Genomic DNA, 20,666 nt, shown 5'->3' with positions numbered 1-20,666 from the left:
CAAATATACAAATCTTAAAATCAGGCATACATTTTTTTTTTTGAATATGCATTCAAACAGATAGACAAACTGGGTGACTTTCCGTGAGAAAACCGTGATCGTCGAGAAAACCAAACCAAACATAGAGAGCTTCGGTAGATAAATAAGGACAGTCAAATATTCACATTATTCAGAATCTGTGCTTTTTCATCAATAAATGCTGCGTGTTTCATATTTTAATTGAAGGTCAGTGCCTGTGAATCAGTGTAGATGGCAATGCAACATAAGTCTTTTATATACTGAATGTACAATGATGCTTTGTGGATGTGTACAGGCCAGAAAGGAACCATTGAGGCCTGCAAACTGACATCTATTCAGTTTATTCCAAGGCAGAGTTGCATAAAACATAAAGGATAACCAAGCGCATATGATCCATGGCCAGTGTTTGAGGAAAACCATTTATTTTCGTAGTCTGTTTCGCCTCATATAGTGCGTCCACAGTGTTTATCAGCTCTCATGAACCCAACACAGTTATTTAGCCCTGTCGTGGGCTTACAACTAGACATATTTGAACTCTCAAAAGAGATCTTGATGAAGTCTGCGTTACTGGAATGTACACGGGTGTCGTTCTCTATTATAACCAATCCTTACCTTTTTTGGGTCTGCAGAAAGAAAGATTCATGCGTAAGTGGCAGCGTTTCAGCTTTGCCACGCTCCAGAGGAATTTAGGGTTGAATCTAATTGAGCTTTCTGTGGTGGTTTTACAAGATGTGGGAAAACAGTGCCCTCTCTCACACACACGCGTATATTTATCCTAGTGTCTTATCGGGACTTCCCATTCACATCTAAACGGATTTCCATTATCATATATGAACCGAATCCTGAAATACATCTCAATTATTTATGAGACATTTATTATTTATTCAATCTTGTGTCTTTGTGAGAAGCCCCATCAAAAGTGTCAGTCAGGGTTTGCTGTTCGTCTGGGGATGTTGAATCCCCACAAGGATAGTGTAGCGGACCCCGCCCGAATGATGGCCAAAACTTTACTGATATTAAACCCTTCATCTGAAGGGGTTAACCGGTGAAATTTATTACCAGTAAGTCCGTTTTCACTCCAAAATTCACCGTAAGAGCTAAACAAACAAAGTACAAGAAGCGCGAATTACCGAGTTCAAAACTCTATCATTAACAAACAGCGAATTACACAAAACAGTCATTACAACAAACAGTTATCATATATATACAGACCTTATGCCTTTTCGGGGGGTGCTTAAAGTTGCTAACGTTATAGCTGCAAAACAACTCTCCTTTGCCTTCCCCGTAGACTACAATACCCGTCAAAATAAAAGTCCCTCCTTAATAAGACAGATACTGCATTTCTTAAACCCATTTAAACTCACAGAAATATAAAAAATGTGTTCAAAAACGAATTAGAATATTTATCAAAGCACAGTCTGTTACAGATAGAAATACCTGCTTCTACACAGTTTCACACTTATTAAATAAATGCGCATCGTTTTTTGTACGTTTAGATGCACAGTCTAAGGAGTGAATTTGAGGCGTGGAAGGTCAAAAGCAATATGCTACTTCCAAAAGCTAATTTGAAGTAAAAATACAATTGAAACTGTTAAACCACATCAAGGAAGTTGATCTAAGCTGCGTTTTAAAATTGCATGTCAGAAATATGAATTATTTAAATGTTGGATCTCGTGTTTTTGTTTCTGCTCAGACTTTTTTACATTAGCAGGAATGTACAATTTAAATAAAAAAAAGAAAACATGCACTTAGTCCAAAAATATGCGATCAAAAGAAGAAAGATGAGTTCAAGATGAGTTATCCATGCAACTTTTTAGCAACTGTATTCCCTCAGTCAAAGCAGGACTGTATAGCTTCTACATCAAAGTGATTATAACGCTCACTGTTTGGGCAGGAACATCTGTGACGCACACAACCGTAAGAACATGATGATTAAAAACTAAGCAGTAACAAGTCATCTATCTATATAACTACACAGTTCAAATGTCTGGGATCTGTACTATTTGTTCATGTTTTTGAAAGAAGTCTCAAGGCTGCATTTATTAGTTTAATTTCGATTAAAAAAATCTTACTGACCAACCTTTGCTGTTTTTTCTAAAGTAAATATTATGAGGTGTGAACCGAGATGTGTGTAATGAGTGCTGAACGTCCTGCTCAACCTTTCTTTTTCTTTCATCCTCAAAACCTCCTAATTTTCTCCCTGGTCTTTCATTCTCTTTCCCTCATTTTCCCGCTCATTCCCTCTCTCCTTATAAAGCAGTCAATCAGTTGGGTTTTCATCCCCTTTTCTCTGTACTCTCTCATCCTCATTAAAATGTAAATGAGTTTGATTGTAGAGCGCTAAACACCAACTGACGTGTAACATTTCAATATAAAAGAAGAGAGTCAACGCAGGTGAGAAACCAGAGATATTACTTTTTTTAACAAATGTTCTGGCTTTACCATCATAATTATGTGATTGTCATGAAAATTATCTTCTTTGTTCTTCTTGCACCTTGACATGCAAATCAAAGTAGGATTAGTCCCACTTCCTCTGTTATAAAAGAAACTGTTATTAAGCCGCTTTTTTTAGGTCTTTTGCCTCACATTAATAGAAACATCACAAATGAACACACTGGGGACTTGCATACAAATGTGAAGATAATGAAGAGTTATTGTGTTTTGCTGGGGCTGCATGTGAGCACTCTCATCTGTGGTGCTCATGCGGGTGACGTGAGTTCGAATCCGGCTCATGACCTTTTAAGACAGTTGTTGTTGGTTTTTGATCATATAAGGTTAGTGTTAAACAATAACCAAGTATTAATCTTCTGTGCATTACTCGTCCAATTATAGCTGAAATAACGCTGTTTGTTCACTTTTGTGTTCCCCAACCTTTCAGTGAGCAGAACCTTCACATTCTTAGGGTACATTTACACGACAACAGTAAAAACGGAAACGATTTTCCTTTAGTTTTTTTGCAAACAGACGACAACGTTGTCAAAACGATCGCCGTTCACACGGATCCGAGAAAACGGCTAAAAATGCTGTATTCTGCTGCCAGGCCAGTAGTTGGCGATGTCACTTTGTAAAGAAACACTACATGCCTACACACTGAACAACACGATCTCATGAAAGTGCGTATCTACTGTATACCACAAATGTTATTTCTCGCACCATTTATACGCCAAAAATGTTTTTTTTTTTTTTTTTTTTCGTGCATATGATACTGAAAACCCTTGGATACGCACTTTCATGAGATCGGGCTGAACATGTAACCTAGACAGCAACATTGTGTCGGTCCAGATCCGGTCCAGATGTTGCTGTCTGGGAACACACATGCACCTGACATCACCGTTTTCACAAATTCACATTTTTGTAGTTTATAGAGACGATAACGGTATCGTTTTCAAAAACTTGCACTTTGAAAAGTTTACTTTTCCAGGCCCTCAAAGGGCTGTTGTCGTGTAAACGGGACAAAACGCATAAAAAAAAGTTTTCCGTTTCCAGTTGAACTGATGAACAAAACTCCATTTGTAACCATCTGTGAGACAACTACCAACCACCTAGTAACACCATAGCAACCACCTAGCAACCACCCAAATTACCTTAGAACACCCTAGCAACTGCCTAACAGCCACCCAAAACACCATAGCAACCACACAAAATGCCTTAGAATACCCTAGCAACTGCACAGCAACCACCCAGAGCACCTTAGCAACCCTCTAGAAACACCCTAGCAACTTTAAACTATACTTTAAACTTTAATTTAAATTTCAAACTAATTTAAACTTTAAACTATTTTAAACTGCAAACTACTTTAAACTAATTTAAACTTTAAACTAATCCGGCAGTTTAATCTAAATGTGAAGAACATTTTAAAATGCTAAAGAACCCTTTTCCACTATAAAGAATGGAAAGGTTAATGTAAAGGAATTAATGGAAACACTGATGCCATTATTTTAAGAGTATTGAGGAAATTGTTTACACAGAGATGATAACGGTATCGTTTTCAAAAACTTGCATGGACCCGAGCCATAGAGCCCGGAAGATCACAGACACTTGAGTAAACAACCAGCCAGAACACACTATACTCTTAATAATAAAAGTTATTCATCAACAGTTCCATCAAGAACCTTTAACATCCATGGAACCTTTGCATTGGACACAAGATTCTTTGGAAAAAGGTTCAAATGAAACTAAAAAAAGTTATTTTATGAACTATTAATTGAAAGGTCTTTGGGAACCAAAATAGTTTTTCTATTTTTGAAATCTATATATTTTTAAGAATACTTTAGCAAGAGCAAACACCACTCATATTTTCTTCAGAATCATGTTTCTAAAATTGTCGAAAAATAATTGACCTAATTTATGCTGAGCACTGTTTTCATTTCTGCTTTAAAATTAATTTTGATACTTTAGGAGGGCAATAATGTCAAAACAAATCACTAAAAGATAAATGTTCCTGTTTGAGTCTAAGCCAAACTCTTTCCTCACACCAGCCAGATTTCGCAGAGTGTGTTATCCTGATTGTGTAACCAAGTGTTTCTCCTACACTTGAATGACTGCACAACCATCTGCAGACAAGTGGACATCTTGTTCCTTTTTGGAGCTTGATAGACATTGTAACTATGAAGATTTCTAAAAAATCGTTCTTTTTTGTGTGTTTTTCCCAGAAAAGGGGGGTTTGGAGTGACACGAGGGTGAGTAAAACTGCATTGTGATTTTGGGGAGAGACGGTGCGGGTCGATTACTCAGGACGCAGGAGGTCAAGGTGTTTGCAACAGGTGCGTCAGCTCCTCGGGGAGTATCGCTGTCTGGCCTTCTCATCCCACACCATCGAAATAATCACATTACGTAAGAGCTTCTTCATCACCAAAGATTTCAGTCACAACACATTAATCACAATGCTTTACCTGAACTTCACACCGCAAGGTCACCAAGACGAGGCCTTTAGAGAATGTCACTTTCGAAGTGAAGGAACCAGCTGCGCCAAAAATAAACGAAACAATATATAAATCAATGTCAGAACGCCATAGCATTAGATAACATATCAAAGTGTCTTTTATTTTAAAGAAAGATACGCAAGCACACTTTTCTGGCCTTGTTAACTGAAAGTTTAAATAAAGAAGAGGGATATATTTAAAGAGTTGTTCACATGCAGACTATATAAATCAATGCAAACAGCCTCTAAAACACACGGGACACTGGACAAACAGAAGCTGTTCTTGAGATTGTAACCAGCGATAAACACACGGACGACGGCAGATGATTTGCAGTGTGTGTTTGCTTCTGTGAATGCAGGTGAGATGATGAAGAAGAAACAGAGCAATGAGCCACGAGAGGTTGCGCATTATTAGGGATTTTACAACTAGTTATTTACGGTTTATAGGCAACATAGCAACTTGCCTCAAAAATTAATGTGCGGTTAAAAATGTGTAATCACGCATATACATTATGTATATATATGTGTGACCCTGGATCACAAAACCAGTCACAAGTCCAAGGGGTTATTTGTGGCAATAGCCAACAATGCATTGTATGGGTCAAAATTATCGATTTATTTTTCTTTTATGGCAAAAATCATGAGGATATTAAGTAGAGCTCATGTTACATGAAGATATTTTGTAAATTTCCTACTGTAAATATATATAAAAAAAATGTTGTGAGTGAATGCAGCACAATCGTGAACATAAATGAACAAATTTAAAGGAGATTTTCTCAATGTTTAGATTTTTTTGCATCCTCAGATTCCAGATTTACAAATAGTTGCATCTCGGCCAAATATTGTCCTATCCTAACAAACCATACATCAATGGAAAGCTTATTTATTCAACTTTCATATGATGTATAAATCTCAATTTCAGGCTATGTTTACACAGAAACGATCTGAAGAGAAACGCAAAAGTGGCGTTGCGATATCACTTTTTATTCTGTGTTTAGACGAGCATTATGAGGGGGGAATCTGCGTGCATATGGTGACGCAAAAGTGTGTGAAATTCGATGTAGTGTGCACTCCAGGAGGCTAGGTGGCGATGTGAAGCACTGAAAGAGAAAGAGACGCTGACACTGTTTTTCATGTTTAATACGGTAAAGTTCTTCGCGTAACGCTCAAAAATGACAGATTTTTTTTTTCTTTCTTTTTTTTTTCAATGAAATTATTGCTATATTTTAGTTTGATAATGTTTTGTTATTTTCCTGTACTGGCGCATGCCTATGACGTAAACGCGTAAACGCGTACGCGACGCCTTCACTGTCTAGCAGACTTTTGCGTTTTTACCGTTTTTACCCTTTAGACGGGAACGCGGCGGTGGAGCGTTTTTAAGATTTCCACTCTGGAGAGTGGTTTCACTTTTTAGCGTTTTTAAGCCCCAAAAACGCCGTCGCCGTCTAAACGAAAGGCACATCCGATAAAACTTTTTTTACGAGCGTTCTCGTGTAAACAGGACCTCAGAAAATTGACCCATGTGACTGGTTTTGTGGTCCAGGGTCCCATATATACAGGGTTCGAATTATGATTTCATCTTTGTGGGGGTCTCTTTACATTTTTTTAAAAGTAGCCTATGAGCAGGCGCGGTGTGTGTGATAAAAAATTGCTTAGTCGATATACTGAAGTAAAAAGTTCTTTATTTGTAATTTAAAAATGGTGCTGATGATTTTTAGAGATCGCCACAGGTGTATGATTTTACTGCTTTCATGGGAGCTCATCCTCTCTCTATCCACACGTAATTCGAACCATGCATATATACATACATAGCATAAAGTGTTTTGGTTTCTTGATATGTTAGTGCGGCAGAGAGGACTGATTGTTCCTACACCAGGGCTGTTTATTAACTCTACACGCTTTAAGAAGTACAGAGAAAAACAAGGAGATCCCGAGAGATAAACTAATTGAATCGGTGAGTAATCCTTGTGCTTGAAAATGTCAAGTGTTCTTTTGTGTGTGTGTGTGTGTGTGTGTGTGTGTGTGTGTGTGTGTGTGTGTGTGTGTGTGTGTGTGTGTGTGTGTGTGTGTGTGTGTGTGTGTGTGTGTGTGTGTGTGTGTGTGTGTGTGTGTGTGTGTGTGTGTGTGTGTGGGATTAACCTTGCACCCCGTCAACCCTTACTGAACTGCAATTACAAGAACCTTTACACACACACACACCAAAGAGTCATAAATTACACAGTAAATCAAACCTTGAACACACAGAGCATCAGAAAGGTACTCGGGTAGGGATGTGTCTAAAGCCTAAATCCGAATTCGGAAAGGCGTAAAATGAGTAACACGTTCTACGGAGTCCCTAAAGGGACATGGTTAGGCTTGCTGTGGTGGTCGTTTACATTCTAGTACACGTGACGAGAGTAAAGAGAGATGACTGACGGGACGATAGCGGAGGATTTGGTGCGCATGCAGATCCTGAGCGACATTGACAAATATCTAGACACAAATAGACAAATATCTCATCTGGTAAAATGTGCGGTCAGTACCGCCACTCCCTATAAAATAAATGCTTGTAAAACACGACTAGACTTCTGCAGTCTTATCAATTTGTTTACTAAAACATGTAAGCTAGTCTAAACTTGAGGTGCGTTCTAATTTGCATACTTGTGAACTAATCTACGTTTTTCGTGTATATAAATAGTGAGTATTGTGTTCACACTGTAAATTCCAAATAGAAAATGTGCAATTTATTAAATACCCGGAAGATGCACTCAACTGAAAAAAAAAAATTCAACTGAAAAAAAAAAAAAAGTGTGCAATGTTAAACACTTTATGCACTCTCGCTGCGTTAGTTACGTAGCGAAGAAGAGGATATCATGACAAAATAACTTTATACAGTTCATACTCTACACGATTACATGAGTACATTGTGTATACACATAGTACAGTCTATAAGAGCATCATTTAGGACACAACTTTGGATTTGACAGCATGCTTGCATTTAAAATCTGACTGACAACTATGACATCACTAACATTTGCATTCCAATTCAGGTCTATTTGCATACTGAACTGTGATTGGTCTTTTGTCATTTGCATCAATTTAACCTCTATCTCTGCATTTACTCAGAAAAGGTGGTGTCGCGTTGTGTTATGATTCTCTTCATCAGCGACAGAAAACACGGCAGAAAAAAAGCCATACATAAAATGCCGTACAAGCATTTCTTTGCTCAAATAAAAATAAAATAAAAAAGAAGTGCATTTTCTAGAGTATTTGGCACACTGCAATACCATGTGAAGCTACTCTTCTGCAACTCATTAAATAAGCAGCTTTTTATTGGAAAAGCTGTCTTTCTGAAACTAGCTGAGGTGCTGGATTGCTACCGAAAAATGTGGTAAAGTGAGAAGCCCTGCAGCTTTAAGTAACTCACTCAAGATTTAATTCACTCAGAACCGAAGCCCAAAGCCTAAAATAACCTGAAACTTTAACTTATTTTTCTAGCTTGCAAGCACTGTTTTTCTTTTTTGCTAATGCACATGTACTTCTCTTTGTCCACTAGAACTTCTCAACACGGCTTCTGTTCAGCGCAAGGCCACTCTGAACACAAGAAGCAATGAGCAATCGAATGATAAAACCCGGTTTTAATGAGAGATGTGTGCGGATGGAGGCAGCCTTCAGACTCAGAAAACACATGCGTAATCCATCATCTGAACGGCCCAGCGTGCTCATCTTATGAATACACTCACAAGTGTTGACACCGGCCTCCTACGATACTCAATAGATCAGAGTTTAAAAGCAGTTTCAGAATGTATGCCCAAATCATCTACTTTCTGTTCAGCCAGGGGGAAAAACAGATAAAGTCTCTTTCACTCGAGCATGTAGGGAACAGATGATGGTTGTTAAATTTGACATTTGCTTACAAAGTCTGTAGGCGTCAAACCTGCGTCTGCGAAGCATCTGACTGGTGATCAGCTTGATAAACTCTGCGTGCTCAAGGAATAGGCTAATGCGGAAAAATATTTCAGTTCTGTCACGATGTGCCGCACCAGGTTTGGCATCAGTCTGGTTATCCAGCAATGGCTGTTCTGTCTGCCTGGGCTTTTTACACATCTCAAATGAGGCAACAAGCCAACATTTAGTCTTAGGGCCCTATTTTAACGATCTGAAACGCAAGTATCAAACGCGAAACGCAAGTAACTTTGTGGGCGGATCTCTTGCGCCCGACGCAAATCTAAAATGTGTTGGTCTGAAGTCGCTTCATTATTCATAGGTGTGGTTTGGGCGTAACGTGAAATAAACCAATCAGAGCGTCATCTCACATTCCCTTTAAGAGCCGGCGCGCTTGTTCCATGGCGCATTACTATTATAACGGCGGATTTGCCGTCTTCAGAATTCTGTTTCCTGGTTCTTGATGGACAACACACTTTGTCAGATGTCCTTATATACCGATGTGTCTTGCCACTATTGATCAAACAGGTTTGATCCGTCATTACTACAATTAGCCTGACTAATTTGGGTAAATGTTTAATATAGAATTATGCCTTTTTTCACATCTTCTTGGACACCACAGTGATTTCCCTCATGTGGTAATATTTTTCCTTAAGTATGGTTTGCAAAAATATGAACTGTTGCGTCTGTGTACACACCAGGAAGCGCGCGCGCCCTCAGATCACTTGGACGTGGTTGTGTACAAGAGGTAAAAACAATATAAATACTGTTCGGTTTCTCACACAAACCGCTCGTTTCGTGTCTTAGGCAATCAATGTGTACTTACGAAGGGGACTTGTTTAATTTGGACTTCTCTGTATATGCTCTTTGAGGTGGTGACCATAGACCTGCATTATATTTGACCTAAAAATATCAAAATTTAAACAAAGACACCTACATCTTGGATGCCCTTGAGGTAAGCTAAAACATACCAACATTTTATTTCAAATTGAACTATCCCTTTAAGGTTAACATGTGTTCCTGAACCAGTGGGTACCTTGATATCAATTTGACGTCAAAAGTTAGTCAAGACTTGATCAAGATACTGCATATCATTTTAAGGTCAGTTTGAAAGGCAATGTCTTCCAGTGGTAATTAGGTGAAAAGAGAAAGTTAATAACCACACTAAAATTAGTTTATGTATATGCAGGTCAATATGTTTGACATTCAGTTTACATCAAATCAATGTCATGGATTGGTTTTGACGTCAATTTGATTTGCATATTTGACCTGCTTTTTGACGCTGATTTTGACCAATCTGATTGACAGATCAATTTCATGTCTTTTCAACATCAATTGCCACAAGAACATAAACTACAACTGACTTCAGCCACAAATAACTGAAGATAAAAGAAGAACACATTGAGGGGCTGTTTACACAACACCATTTTCAACTAAAAATGTAAAACTTTTATTGCGTTTGTTCATTTACACAACAACAGCGTTTTGGGTGCCTGAATATGCAAACTTTTGAAAAATGATTTCATGCGTATATTACGTGTTCAGTGTATGGTGTTTCATTGCCAGCAAAATACAGGGTTTTTAATAGTTTTCGTGTATCGTTTTGACAATGGTTTCATCTGTATGTGGAAAACTCAAAGGATAAACTTCTCCGTTTGAAGCATATCGTTGTCATGTAAACATACCCTGAATCTCTCAAGATCTCATCTAAACAACTCCACAAACAGCATTACCAGCTTCACGCATTACTAACCAGATTGACCTTATTTCTTTATTTTGGTTCGAAGAATGATGTTCAGAGAATGTTTTCAGAAGCATGCATATTGTAGATACTTACAACATCAGCAAACAGACAGAATCATACAATTACACTTCCACTGGGTTTTTGAGGGCATTTTGAAACGCAAACTGGTCACCAGGGTGTTGCTAAGGTGTTGTGAGTGGCTTTTAGTTGCTATGTGGTTTTTTAGCAGGGTTCCATTCGGAACTGAATTGAGAATGCCTTTAAATTCTGATTCCATTTGTGATTTTAATTGAGGCAATTTGAAAAGACATCGATATAACCGTAATTTTAACTATAAAACCAGCTCACTAAGGGCCCTAACTTGCACTCAGCGCAAATGACTTTGTACCCTCCACAAACGCACGTTGGTAAATTGGGGTTCAGAGAAAAGAGGAGGCGTGTTCCGGCGCAAACGTTCCCTGACGCTATTGAGGTAAGCTAAAACATACCAAAATTTTATTTAAAAGTGAACTATCCCTTAAAAAAAAAAAAAAAAAAACGTTCCTCTAACATTAAGAAACCCGGGGATTTTAACATTTAAATAACCAAAACTGAATGATTTGGTTTAAAAAAAGCATAGAAAGAAAAACATTTTCTGCTCAAAACAATTGAATCATTTGGGACTCTCTTGATCAGTGTAAATGGTTGAAAAACATCCCAGAGCTGGATAACATCATCCTCATAAAAAAGCCTCTTTAATGCTGCACTGTTGTCACAAGGAGTGATTTTGTAAACGTCAGAGGCAGTAAAAGCAAAACTATAACAGTTCAGTTCTGTGCTTTGCTGTCAAGCATTGTACCAAAACACTCTTGGAAAGAAAATGTGTTTGCTGTAGCGTGATTATTGACACTTTGCATTAGTGTCTCTAGTTTCTCTATTTGAATAACTCACATCACAGCGTGACTATGTGGCTCTTATCTAAGTGACAATAAGAGTTTCAAAATGTAGAGTATTTAAACACACCTTAAGTACACTGTCAGGGTTACAAAACTGAAGGAAAACCAAAGGTAAAACAACAACGAAAGAATGAAGCTTTTGTCACTGACTTGCCTGCCCTAAATATTGGTCTTGGTGTGACCAGAATACAGTACTGATATAATCACAGGTCACACTACATATATAAGAACCAGCAGCAAAACCAGTGAGGAATCTCCAGCAAGCATCTTCTCAACACATCCTCTGGTAACGACACTTCTCTTATTTGAACATTTGATATTTAAAACATGATTAATTTGGTCTGACTGGCACTGGGTGTCCTCGAGTGGCGCTTAATGACAACTTCATTTGTTTATGTAACATACTTTCTTTCAAAATGGTCTCTGCATCTTAAAAAAAAAAGATTCGGAGTGCTTATGTGTCAGTTGGAGCTCGTTTTTAATGTGTTTTCTCTCCACAAAGTGACTAAAAATTGAGGCTGAAACGGAGGAAAGCGTCACCCAGCGTGTGTCTCTGACAGGGGTGTATAGTAAAGCAGTTGTCATGCTTCTTTCTCTCCTTATAAATGTGTCTCACGTCTGCTGGCACATACACATCTGCCCACCTGCTACTAAAGCTCAGCGTGGCTTTCCTTTTATCTCCACTCAGACACACACTCAGGACCACCCTTGCCTTTTCTGGGCTTGATTTGCCTGAAAACAAATGATACACTGTAAAAAATAAAACATAGATTTTATTTATATTTAATTAATTAAAATGAGGCAACAGATTACAAGCAATATTATTAATTAAATTTAAAAATTAGAATTGAGTAATAATTAATCAAATTAATTCCTTAAATGTTAACCATTTAAAATGAGTAAAATTTACAAAATATATGTTATTGCCAACATTGAAGACACCTGATGTTAACAAGCAGAATCACTGAAGGAGAAAACCATAATTAAAGTCACCATTATGGAGATCGGTGTGTGTTTTAGTTGGGCTCTTCACCCTTAAATTAATAACTTTAAGTATTGTTTGGCTGCTGTACATGAGTTATATCAGCCAGATGAACAAATATAAACGTTGATCTGATGGTGTCGGTTGTGTTTCATAATTTCACAATCATTTGAGTTGAATCACTGATCTCATGTAGAGTCCAATTTATGAGTTAAATTTATTTTATTAATTCTAGCTGCATAATATTATTATCCTTTTCAATGAAATCCAAATGATCAAATCAATAATAATAAAAAATATATGTGTTTTTTTTTTTTTGCGCACACAGACATCAAGATTTAGCGTATGAATCTCAGCAATGGTGACAACCTCTGATCATAAGCTCATTATTTATTCATGCAGCAATACATGATGGGAGCCATGAATGAGTTTTGATTGGTGCAAACCAGAATGCACTGCAACATGCTTTATAAATGTCACCATTGTTGAGATGCACAGTCTGATTCATGATGTCTGTTTTTTTTTTTTTTTTTTGTACAAGAGAAACTTTTTAGAAATTATTTGGATTACTTTGTAAAAGTTAAAAATATTATGGTGTACAAGGCCAGTACTTCTATAGTTAATAAAGTTAACTTAACTCATAAACTGGACTCCACTTGAGTTCAGTGATTCAGGTCAAATGATTGTGAAATAATGATTATGGTAAAACACAACCAACACCATCAGATCACCGTTTGTTCATCTGGCTGTTATAACTCACGTACAGCAGCCAAACAAAAACTTAAAGTTAATAATTTAAGGGTGAAGAGACCAACTAAAACACACACTCATCTCCATGATGGTGACTTTAATTATGGTTTTCTCCTTCAGTGATTCTGCTTGTTAACATCAGGTGTCTTCAATGTTGGCAATAACATATATTTTGTAAATTTTACTCATTTTAAATGGTTAACATTTAAGGAATTAATTTGATTAATTATTACTCAATTCTAATTTGTTAAATTTAATTAATAATATTGCTTGTAATCTGTTGCCTCATTTTAATTAATTAAATATAAATAAAATCTGTTTTATTTTTTACAGTGTAACATTTAAGAAAATTAATTTGATTAATTATTACTCAATTCTAATTTGTTAAATTTAATTAATAATATTGCTTGTAATCTGTTGCCTCATTTTTATTAATTAAATATAAATAAAATCTATGTTTTATTTTTTACAGTGTAACATTTAAGGAATTAATTTGATTAATTATTACTCAATTCTAATTTGTAAAATTTAATTAATAATATTGCTTGTAATCTGTTGCCTCATTTTAATTAATTAAATATAAATTAAATCTATGTTTTATTTTTTACAGTGTAGGGAGAAACGGGAATAACCCGAAAATGTTGATGTCATTTTTATTTTGAGTAATTTTTGGGACATTTATCTTTTTTCTTACATTTTCTGTCGTTTGCGTGTCACTGACTTTGCAACAACAGTTGTTTTCCACTTTTTTCCAAATCTTATTTCAGAGAGGAAAAAATGTATAGGACAGGACTTGATTTTTTAAGTCCGTTCACACCAATCGATAACTGTAAAGATAACTATAACGATAATTACCAGTATATTAGCCACTAGCCAGTGCATGTTGCTCTTTTCATTATAAGCACGTGCTGCAGGTTTGTCTGTCGCTTTAAATGCTCGAGCTCGTTACAGCAGGATGGATTCTGATTGGCTGTCAATGTTTTTATGGTTAAAAAATTGTTCCGATTCCAACAATGTCATTTCTCTGTGCCTTTTTCGATGTAGTTGTTGTGTGGAATTGCTATTCTTTTATATTTACAATGATTTGTATAACTATATCTTTCGGCTATATGATTTGTATAACTTCAAATCAGCATCCACACACAATCGGACGATAACATTGTTTATTATAAATGCTCACTGGCAGCTGCTGCTTTATCTATTATAGGCTAGTCATTCTGATTGCCTGTCAGTGTTTTTATCGTTCATCTGGAAAAAAAAACTTTCAGAAACATTAATCGTTAGGCTATAGCTGTTGTGTGAACTCCACTATTCTCTTAGAATGATTATTAAAACTTTAGTCATAGTTATCATTTTTATACCATGGTCTGGGTGAATACTCGATTCTGATTGGCTGCAGGGTGTCCATTAAAAAGGTGTCCACCTAGTAAAGGAGTTCTAAAACCGTTAGATTTCGATTGTAAAACTAATTAAAATATAAACTAATGTTTTAAAAATGTGTTATTTGGCAAGTGAACATGGTATAAGCGGGTTCCTGCCCGACGAGGTGTCCATTTTCAGGTATTAATGGACTTCGGCGGAGGCAACCTTAGTTGCCGTCGTCCATTAATACCTAACAATGGACACCTCGTCGGGCATTAACCCTTACTTATTGTCCTTGTTACGAATGGTCTTTAAATGTATAAAATCAATCGATTTTTTAAAATAGTTAAAATAATACTTAAATAGCTATTTGCTATTAGTTAGCATTATCCAAAGCCTGTAAGTGGAAAAGTATCGTTTTTTTAAAGCGTATTGTTAAAGATTATATGAATTTCTGTATTTATTGATTGTGTGGTGTTTGATCCACAGCGTTCTCCCAGTGAAGATGTTGGCGGTGTTGGCGCTGGTTCTGCTGGTGTCCAGTGCGACTGAGGGACGGATTCTCAGTAAATGTGAGCTGAAGGAGCGACTCGAGGCGGCTCAGGTTCAGGTGATTCGGGCCACGGGAGACAACATGACCGTGGACAAATTCATCGCTAGACGTGAGTAACTATTTCTGCTCTAAAAATGACCCAAAAAAATCACAACACCACCTTAATTTGAATAAATATGTACAATGTAAAATATGAAATCGCCAACTGGTAAAATAGATACTTTTTCCTTTGAGATAGGCTTGAAAATCGCTAAGAAAATGTCTGTACCCAAAAGACATACAAAAGATTGTCTGAGGAAAAGGCCCAAATTTGCCATTTTCACTGAAAATCTCTCAAATCCCATTCATATTTTTATATTCAAGTGTCCACCAAATTATTTCCTTCTCTTTCTTTCAGTTGTTTGTAATGTGGAAAACATTTCCGGCTTCAACACCAGCCTCGTCACCAGCGTCCAGATCAACCAAGATGAGATCAGATCCCTGTTCCCAATCCCTCCCAAACCAAAAGACGAAAAACAACCAGCAAAGGAAGACGATGATGAGAAAATGGAAGAAGAACACATAATCCCTGTTCAACCACAAAGTCATCCCAAGGGAAGACGTGGAAGATCTGTCCCTGAGGGCAAGACCTTTGAGAAACAAGGAGCAAAGGAACGGTTCTCGACGTGGCACCACGATCTGTTCCCCGCTGACTCGTCTGGAAGCGGCTCAGAGGCGGCGTCCGAGGTGGACAGCTCCGGAGACAGCTCAGAGGAGGAGGAACGTGAAGATGTCATCACTTGGAGCATGTTGGGAATCTTCCAGCTGAGCGATCGCGTGGCTTGTGATCCTGGATTGAGCGGGTCTCTAAACCTTTGCGGTCTGGAGTGCAGTGGTGAGTGGAGAACAAATATTCCATATCCCAAATTCCTCAACATATATAATATCATATGAAAGCTGAATATATAAGCTTTCCATTGATGTGTTGTTTGTTAGTATAGGACAATATTTGGCCGAGTTATGACTATTTGTAAATCTGGAATCTGAGGGTGCAAAAAAATCTAAACATTGAGAAAATCTCCTTTAAAGTTGTGCATTTATGTTCACGCTTTTGCCGCATTCACTCACAAAAATATATATTTTATATATTTACGATAGGAAATTTAGAAAATATCTTCATGGAACATGATCTTTACTTAATATCCTAATGATTTTTGGCTTAAAAGAAAAATCGATAATTTTGACCCATATGTGTTGTTGGCTATTGCCACAAATATCCCGCCAAGTCAAGTCATCTTCATTTATATAGCGCTTTTAACAATGTAGATTGTTTCAAAGCTGCTTTACAGAGATAAACATATAATTTAAGGTAACAGAGATTGTTTTGGCTTTATAGCGGTTCTTGAATAAAGATATTTTCCGGCTAAAGTTAGTTTTGATTGATTCACTTCCGTCGCAAGGATCATTAGTTATTAAATTAGAGACCGATACGACGACACCGTTCTCTCTACACAGACTTTAAATGCGAACCTGTGAGAAACGCTGATGGCGCTCACATGCACATTAAGAATTAATTCTATAGTTATGCGCATTTGAATATATGTGCGCAGGTTTGTATTCCCCTAAAAACCAAGCCTTAACAAACTACTTGTCTGGCCTTAAACATTTTTAGACAGAGTTTTATCACTTTGGGGGAGATACACGAAAACGAAATTATCCTGACAACGCTTTATCTGTTGAGTGGTACAGGGATCCTCCATAGGGAGAGGCTAGTTGGCACTTCAGCACTGCGTTGACATCGGGTCCAGGCGAAGGTCCTTCGTCAGATCTAGATCCGGCAGGCTGCGGGAAAACCTCGGGATAAACGGAGACACTAAAATTAGCGTAGATGCCATTCTTCTTATGATGTAACGAGCACATCAAGACTACACCCGTGCGACTTGTGACTGGTTTTGTGATGCAGGGTCACATATACAAAGTTCTGTCATGAAACTCTAGATGGCGCAGGCTAAAAGGTCCTCTATAGGGCACAGCTGTATCAGTAGCCAATGAGCTCGCTGCTAAACCTTTAAATACTTGGTCAGCATTTGCTATAGCAGTTTACAGTGCACTTTCAGAAGCCCTCCACCATCCCCAGCTCCACCTGTATAGATCTGCTACAGGTAATTCATGTACATTATATTGTACAGCAGCAGCAGCATTAGGGGCCCTATTTTAACGATCTGAAACGCAAGTGTCAAAGCGCAAAGCGCAAGTAAGTGGGCGGGTCTTGGGCGCTGTTGCTATTTTCCCGACGGGATAAATGCCTCTTGCGCCCGGCGCAAATCTAAAATGGGTTGGTCTGAAGTAGCTTCATTATTCATAGGTGTGGTTTGGGCGTAACGTGAAATAAACCAATCAGAGCGTCCTCTCACATTCCCTTTAAGAGCAGGCGCGCTTGTTCCACGGCGGATTGCTATTTTAACGGCAGATTTGCCGGCGCACGCCATGGCGGTTCACAGCCGAGGAGACCGACGTTCTCGTCAGGGCCGTAAAACACAGAGAAGTGACATTGGGGATGATGGGAGAAACCCACCCAAATTAGCTTCGGTTAAACAGGCGTATAATTTGGGTAAATGTGTAGCCTAATCTACTTTTTTTTTTCTTTTCTTTTTTATCTAGATAGATTTTTTTCACATCTTCACGGACACAACAATGATTTCCCTCGTGTGTTAATATTTTTCCTTGTAATAATGTATGGTTTGCAAAAATGAAAACTGCTGCGTCTGTATAGATTAGAGAATCAAAGTGTATGCGCGTTAACACGCTACATTATGGCCAAGCACGCGCCCTTAAAATAGCATATGACTAACGCGCGGCGCGCCACTGACTTTAGACTGGGTTTTTCCTGGTCAGTGGCAGAATTGCTTTCTAAAACTGGAAAATAGCACCAGGGAACGTTAGCGTCGGAACACGCTCCTCTCTTCGCCGAACCGCCCCCGCGAGCGCAAGTTCATTCCCTAATTTACCAACGTGCGTCTGTGGAGGGAAAAGTCCGCTGTGCGCGTGTGCAAAATAGGAATGATTCATGCGTCGGTGTTCAAAGTCAACTGGGTGCAAGATAGGGCCCAATGTCTTACTTGCTCACAGCAATGTGTCGTGTATGTATTGGCAGTAGCAAGTCCCGTACTTGCTCAACAGCAATAAAACATTGTCATCCCCCTTACCATGCCAAACACTCCAAGAGTTGTCATGAGATATATATTCAAGCTTGTGTTCATGTCTTCCTGTCTTTCTTTTACTTTGACAGCTCTCATTAATGATGACATCACTGATGACATCGCTTGCTTGAAGACTTTGGCGGGAAGCCGCGGCAAGTTGTAAGTTTCACGCACGCAAACGCAAGTGCACAAATGCACATTCGATCAGTTGCAGATTTAACCCAAATATCTTCTTTCTTCTTTCTAGCAGCGGCTTCAATCCCAAGAAGAGATTCCTGGCTCAGACGTGAGTATGAACACCGTGACGGTTCCTGTGATTGGCCCCCAGCTCTGAGCTCCAGTACATGTGTGTTTATGTGCTTCAGGTTGGCAATGGAGCTGGTGAAGGAGTGTCGCGCTGTCGTTCCTTCTAAGTACTTCGCTGAGTGTGCTTAAAACGTCCCAAAGGATGAAGCTTCTCCATCCGACGGCTGGAACGACCATCTTCACCGCTCGAGACGTTTTTCAATCCCACGCAGGAGACTCGACGGTTACATTTTCACACACTTAAAGACCCCATGAACTCAAAATTGGACCTTTAGGCTTTTACATGTTAATGAACCAGAGAAAAACAGAGAAAATTTAATTTGAGGTTATTATTATTCTTGGGGGAAAAAAAGGTTTATCCATCTTTGTCAAATTAAATGCTCTATAGAAAGAAAATATCCCACCCATACATAAAATATACATAAAAGGCTTGTTTATGACAAGAAAAAGCTTTTCGCAAGATTAAAAACAAAAAACAAAACAAAAAAGCCAATTATTGGGGCTGTTTAAGTTTTTATCTTCTAAATCAAGGTTGGATGAGTTCATTTTGAGTGGTTAAAAAATTGGCATTTTGAAGATCTCTTTGTTCTCATTCAACAGTAGCGTTCATAAGTCTGGGGTCAGTAAGATTTAGTTTTGTTTTTTTAAATAGTTTTATTCAGCAAGGATGCAATAAATTAATAAAAAGTGACAGAAAATATGTTACAGAACATTTATATTTCAAATAAATGCTGTTCTCAAAAAAAATTGCAAAAAAATACCAGTTTTCACAAAAAAATATGAGGCAGCCATCTTTTCAACATTGATAATAATCATAAATGTTTCTTGAGCATCAAATCATCATATTATACTGATTTCTGGAGGATCATGTGACACTGAAGACTGGAGTAATGATGCTGAAAATTCAGCTTTGATCACAGGAATAAATTACTTTTTAACAGTATAAAAATAGAAAACAGTTATTGTAAATTGTACTAATATTTCACATTATTACTGTTTTTACCATATTTGTATCAGCCTTGGTGAACATAAGGGACATCTTTCAAAAACATCTTACCGACCCCAAACTTTTGAACGATCTTTAGGTCATCTCTGATGTATTGTCAAACAAAATGTCTGCTAGGATAATAAATATATTTGTACTCCACAGGACGTGTTCCTATAACCTGTAGTTTTTAAAAGCCACTGTGAAGACCGTAAACCACCATAGCTTATATTTACCAGTATAAGCAACTGTCTTTAATGTACTGTCACTAAAAGTAACAAACCTCAGGCTCAAGTTGTTCTTTTTCTAAATCTCAGATATGACCACTTTTTCTTTTGACCAGAACCACATTTTTGTGTGTGTGTTTAAAGACCTGACAGCAGAAGAGCAGATCCGAGACCACAGAATACACTGCTTTGACTTCATCTATTGAGGAAGACTTCGAATCATTTGACACACAAAACCATCAAACCATTTCATTCCCAACGAGCCCCGAGCGCTGTAATGACCCCGCAATTTTCTCTGTGGTTCTCAAGTGGCCCGTGGACGATCAAAGGCTGACCGCCCGTTCTCGGGTCACTCGACAGAGGTATTGGGCCGTGATGAGAAGTAGGGTTAGACCTGGAAAACCTTTACACCATAAGGGAGAAATCGAAAAGCAGGGAAATGGGAAATACTAAAAGGATGGTTAATAATTCAGGATTGATTTCTTGGAGCCCATTTTGCATCTATATGCATTCCGGTTGAACAGAATCCAATAAATCAGTGGTCGTATTTCATATATTTGCAGATTAGGATATTATGCTTCGCCATTTATTTAATTTTTTAAGAAATTGAATCCTTCAAACAATTCGTTTGGGAAATAACCAAAGCCTCCAGAAAGAAGTAATGCAATTACCATAATGTGTATGTGCGTGTGCGTGCGTGTGTGTATGTGTGTGTGTGTGTGTGTGTGTGTGTGTGTGTGTGTGTGCAATTGGTTATAGTTATCTATTTTCATTGAAAAA

General features: G+C 37.8%; 1 protein-coding gene across 1 annotated transcript; it reads left to right on the top strand.

Moving 5' to 3' along the window:
- The first annotated feature begins 1,120 nt into the window (after positions 1-1,120).
- On the top strand, positions 1,121-19,445 carry LOC307000607 (uncharacterized protein). The gene is made up of 7 exons (XM_079616317.1): positions 1,121-2,412; positions 4,671-4,851; positions 15,126-15,298; positions 15,587-16,063; positions 18,458-18,527; positions 18,616-18,654; positions 18,734-19,445. Exons 3-7 carry the CDS (start codon positions 15,142-15,144, stop codon positions 18,801-18,803), a joined length of 813 nt encoding a protein of 270 aa, XP_079472443.1. The 5' UTR covers positions 1,121-2,412; positions 4,671-4,851; positions 15,126-15,141; the 3' UTR covers positions 18,804-19,445.
- Positions 19,446-20,666: the final 1,221 nt, after the last annotated feature.

The sequence above is a fragment of the Phoxinus phoxinus genome, assembly GCF_949152265.1.
Source record: "Phoxinus phoxinus genome assembly, chromosome: 6".
NCBI lineage: Eukaryota > Metazoa > Chordata > Actinopteri > Cypriniformes > Leuciscidae > Phoxinus > Phoxinus phoxinus.
The sequence above is the reverse complement of the archived record's forward strand: the minus strand, read 5'-3'. Positions and strand labels throughout refer to the sequence as shown.

Coding starts and splice junctions, on each gene's coding strand:
- LOC307000607 (XM_079616317.1), top strand. CDS start 15,142: ATGTTGGCGGTGTTGGCGCTGGTTCTGCTGGTGTCCAGTGCGACTGAG. Junction 18,528..18,615: donor GCGGGAAGCCGCGGCAAGTT/GTAAGTTTCACG, acceptor TCTTCTTTCTAG/CAGCGGCTTCAATCCCAAGA. Junction 18,655..18,733: donor AAGAGATTCCTGGCTCAGAC/GTGAGTATGAAC, acceptor TATGTGCTTCAG/GTTGGCAATGGAGCTGGTGA.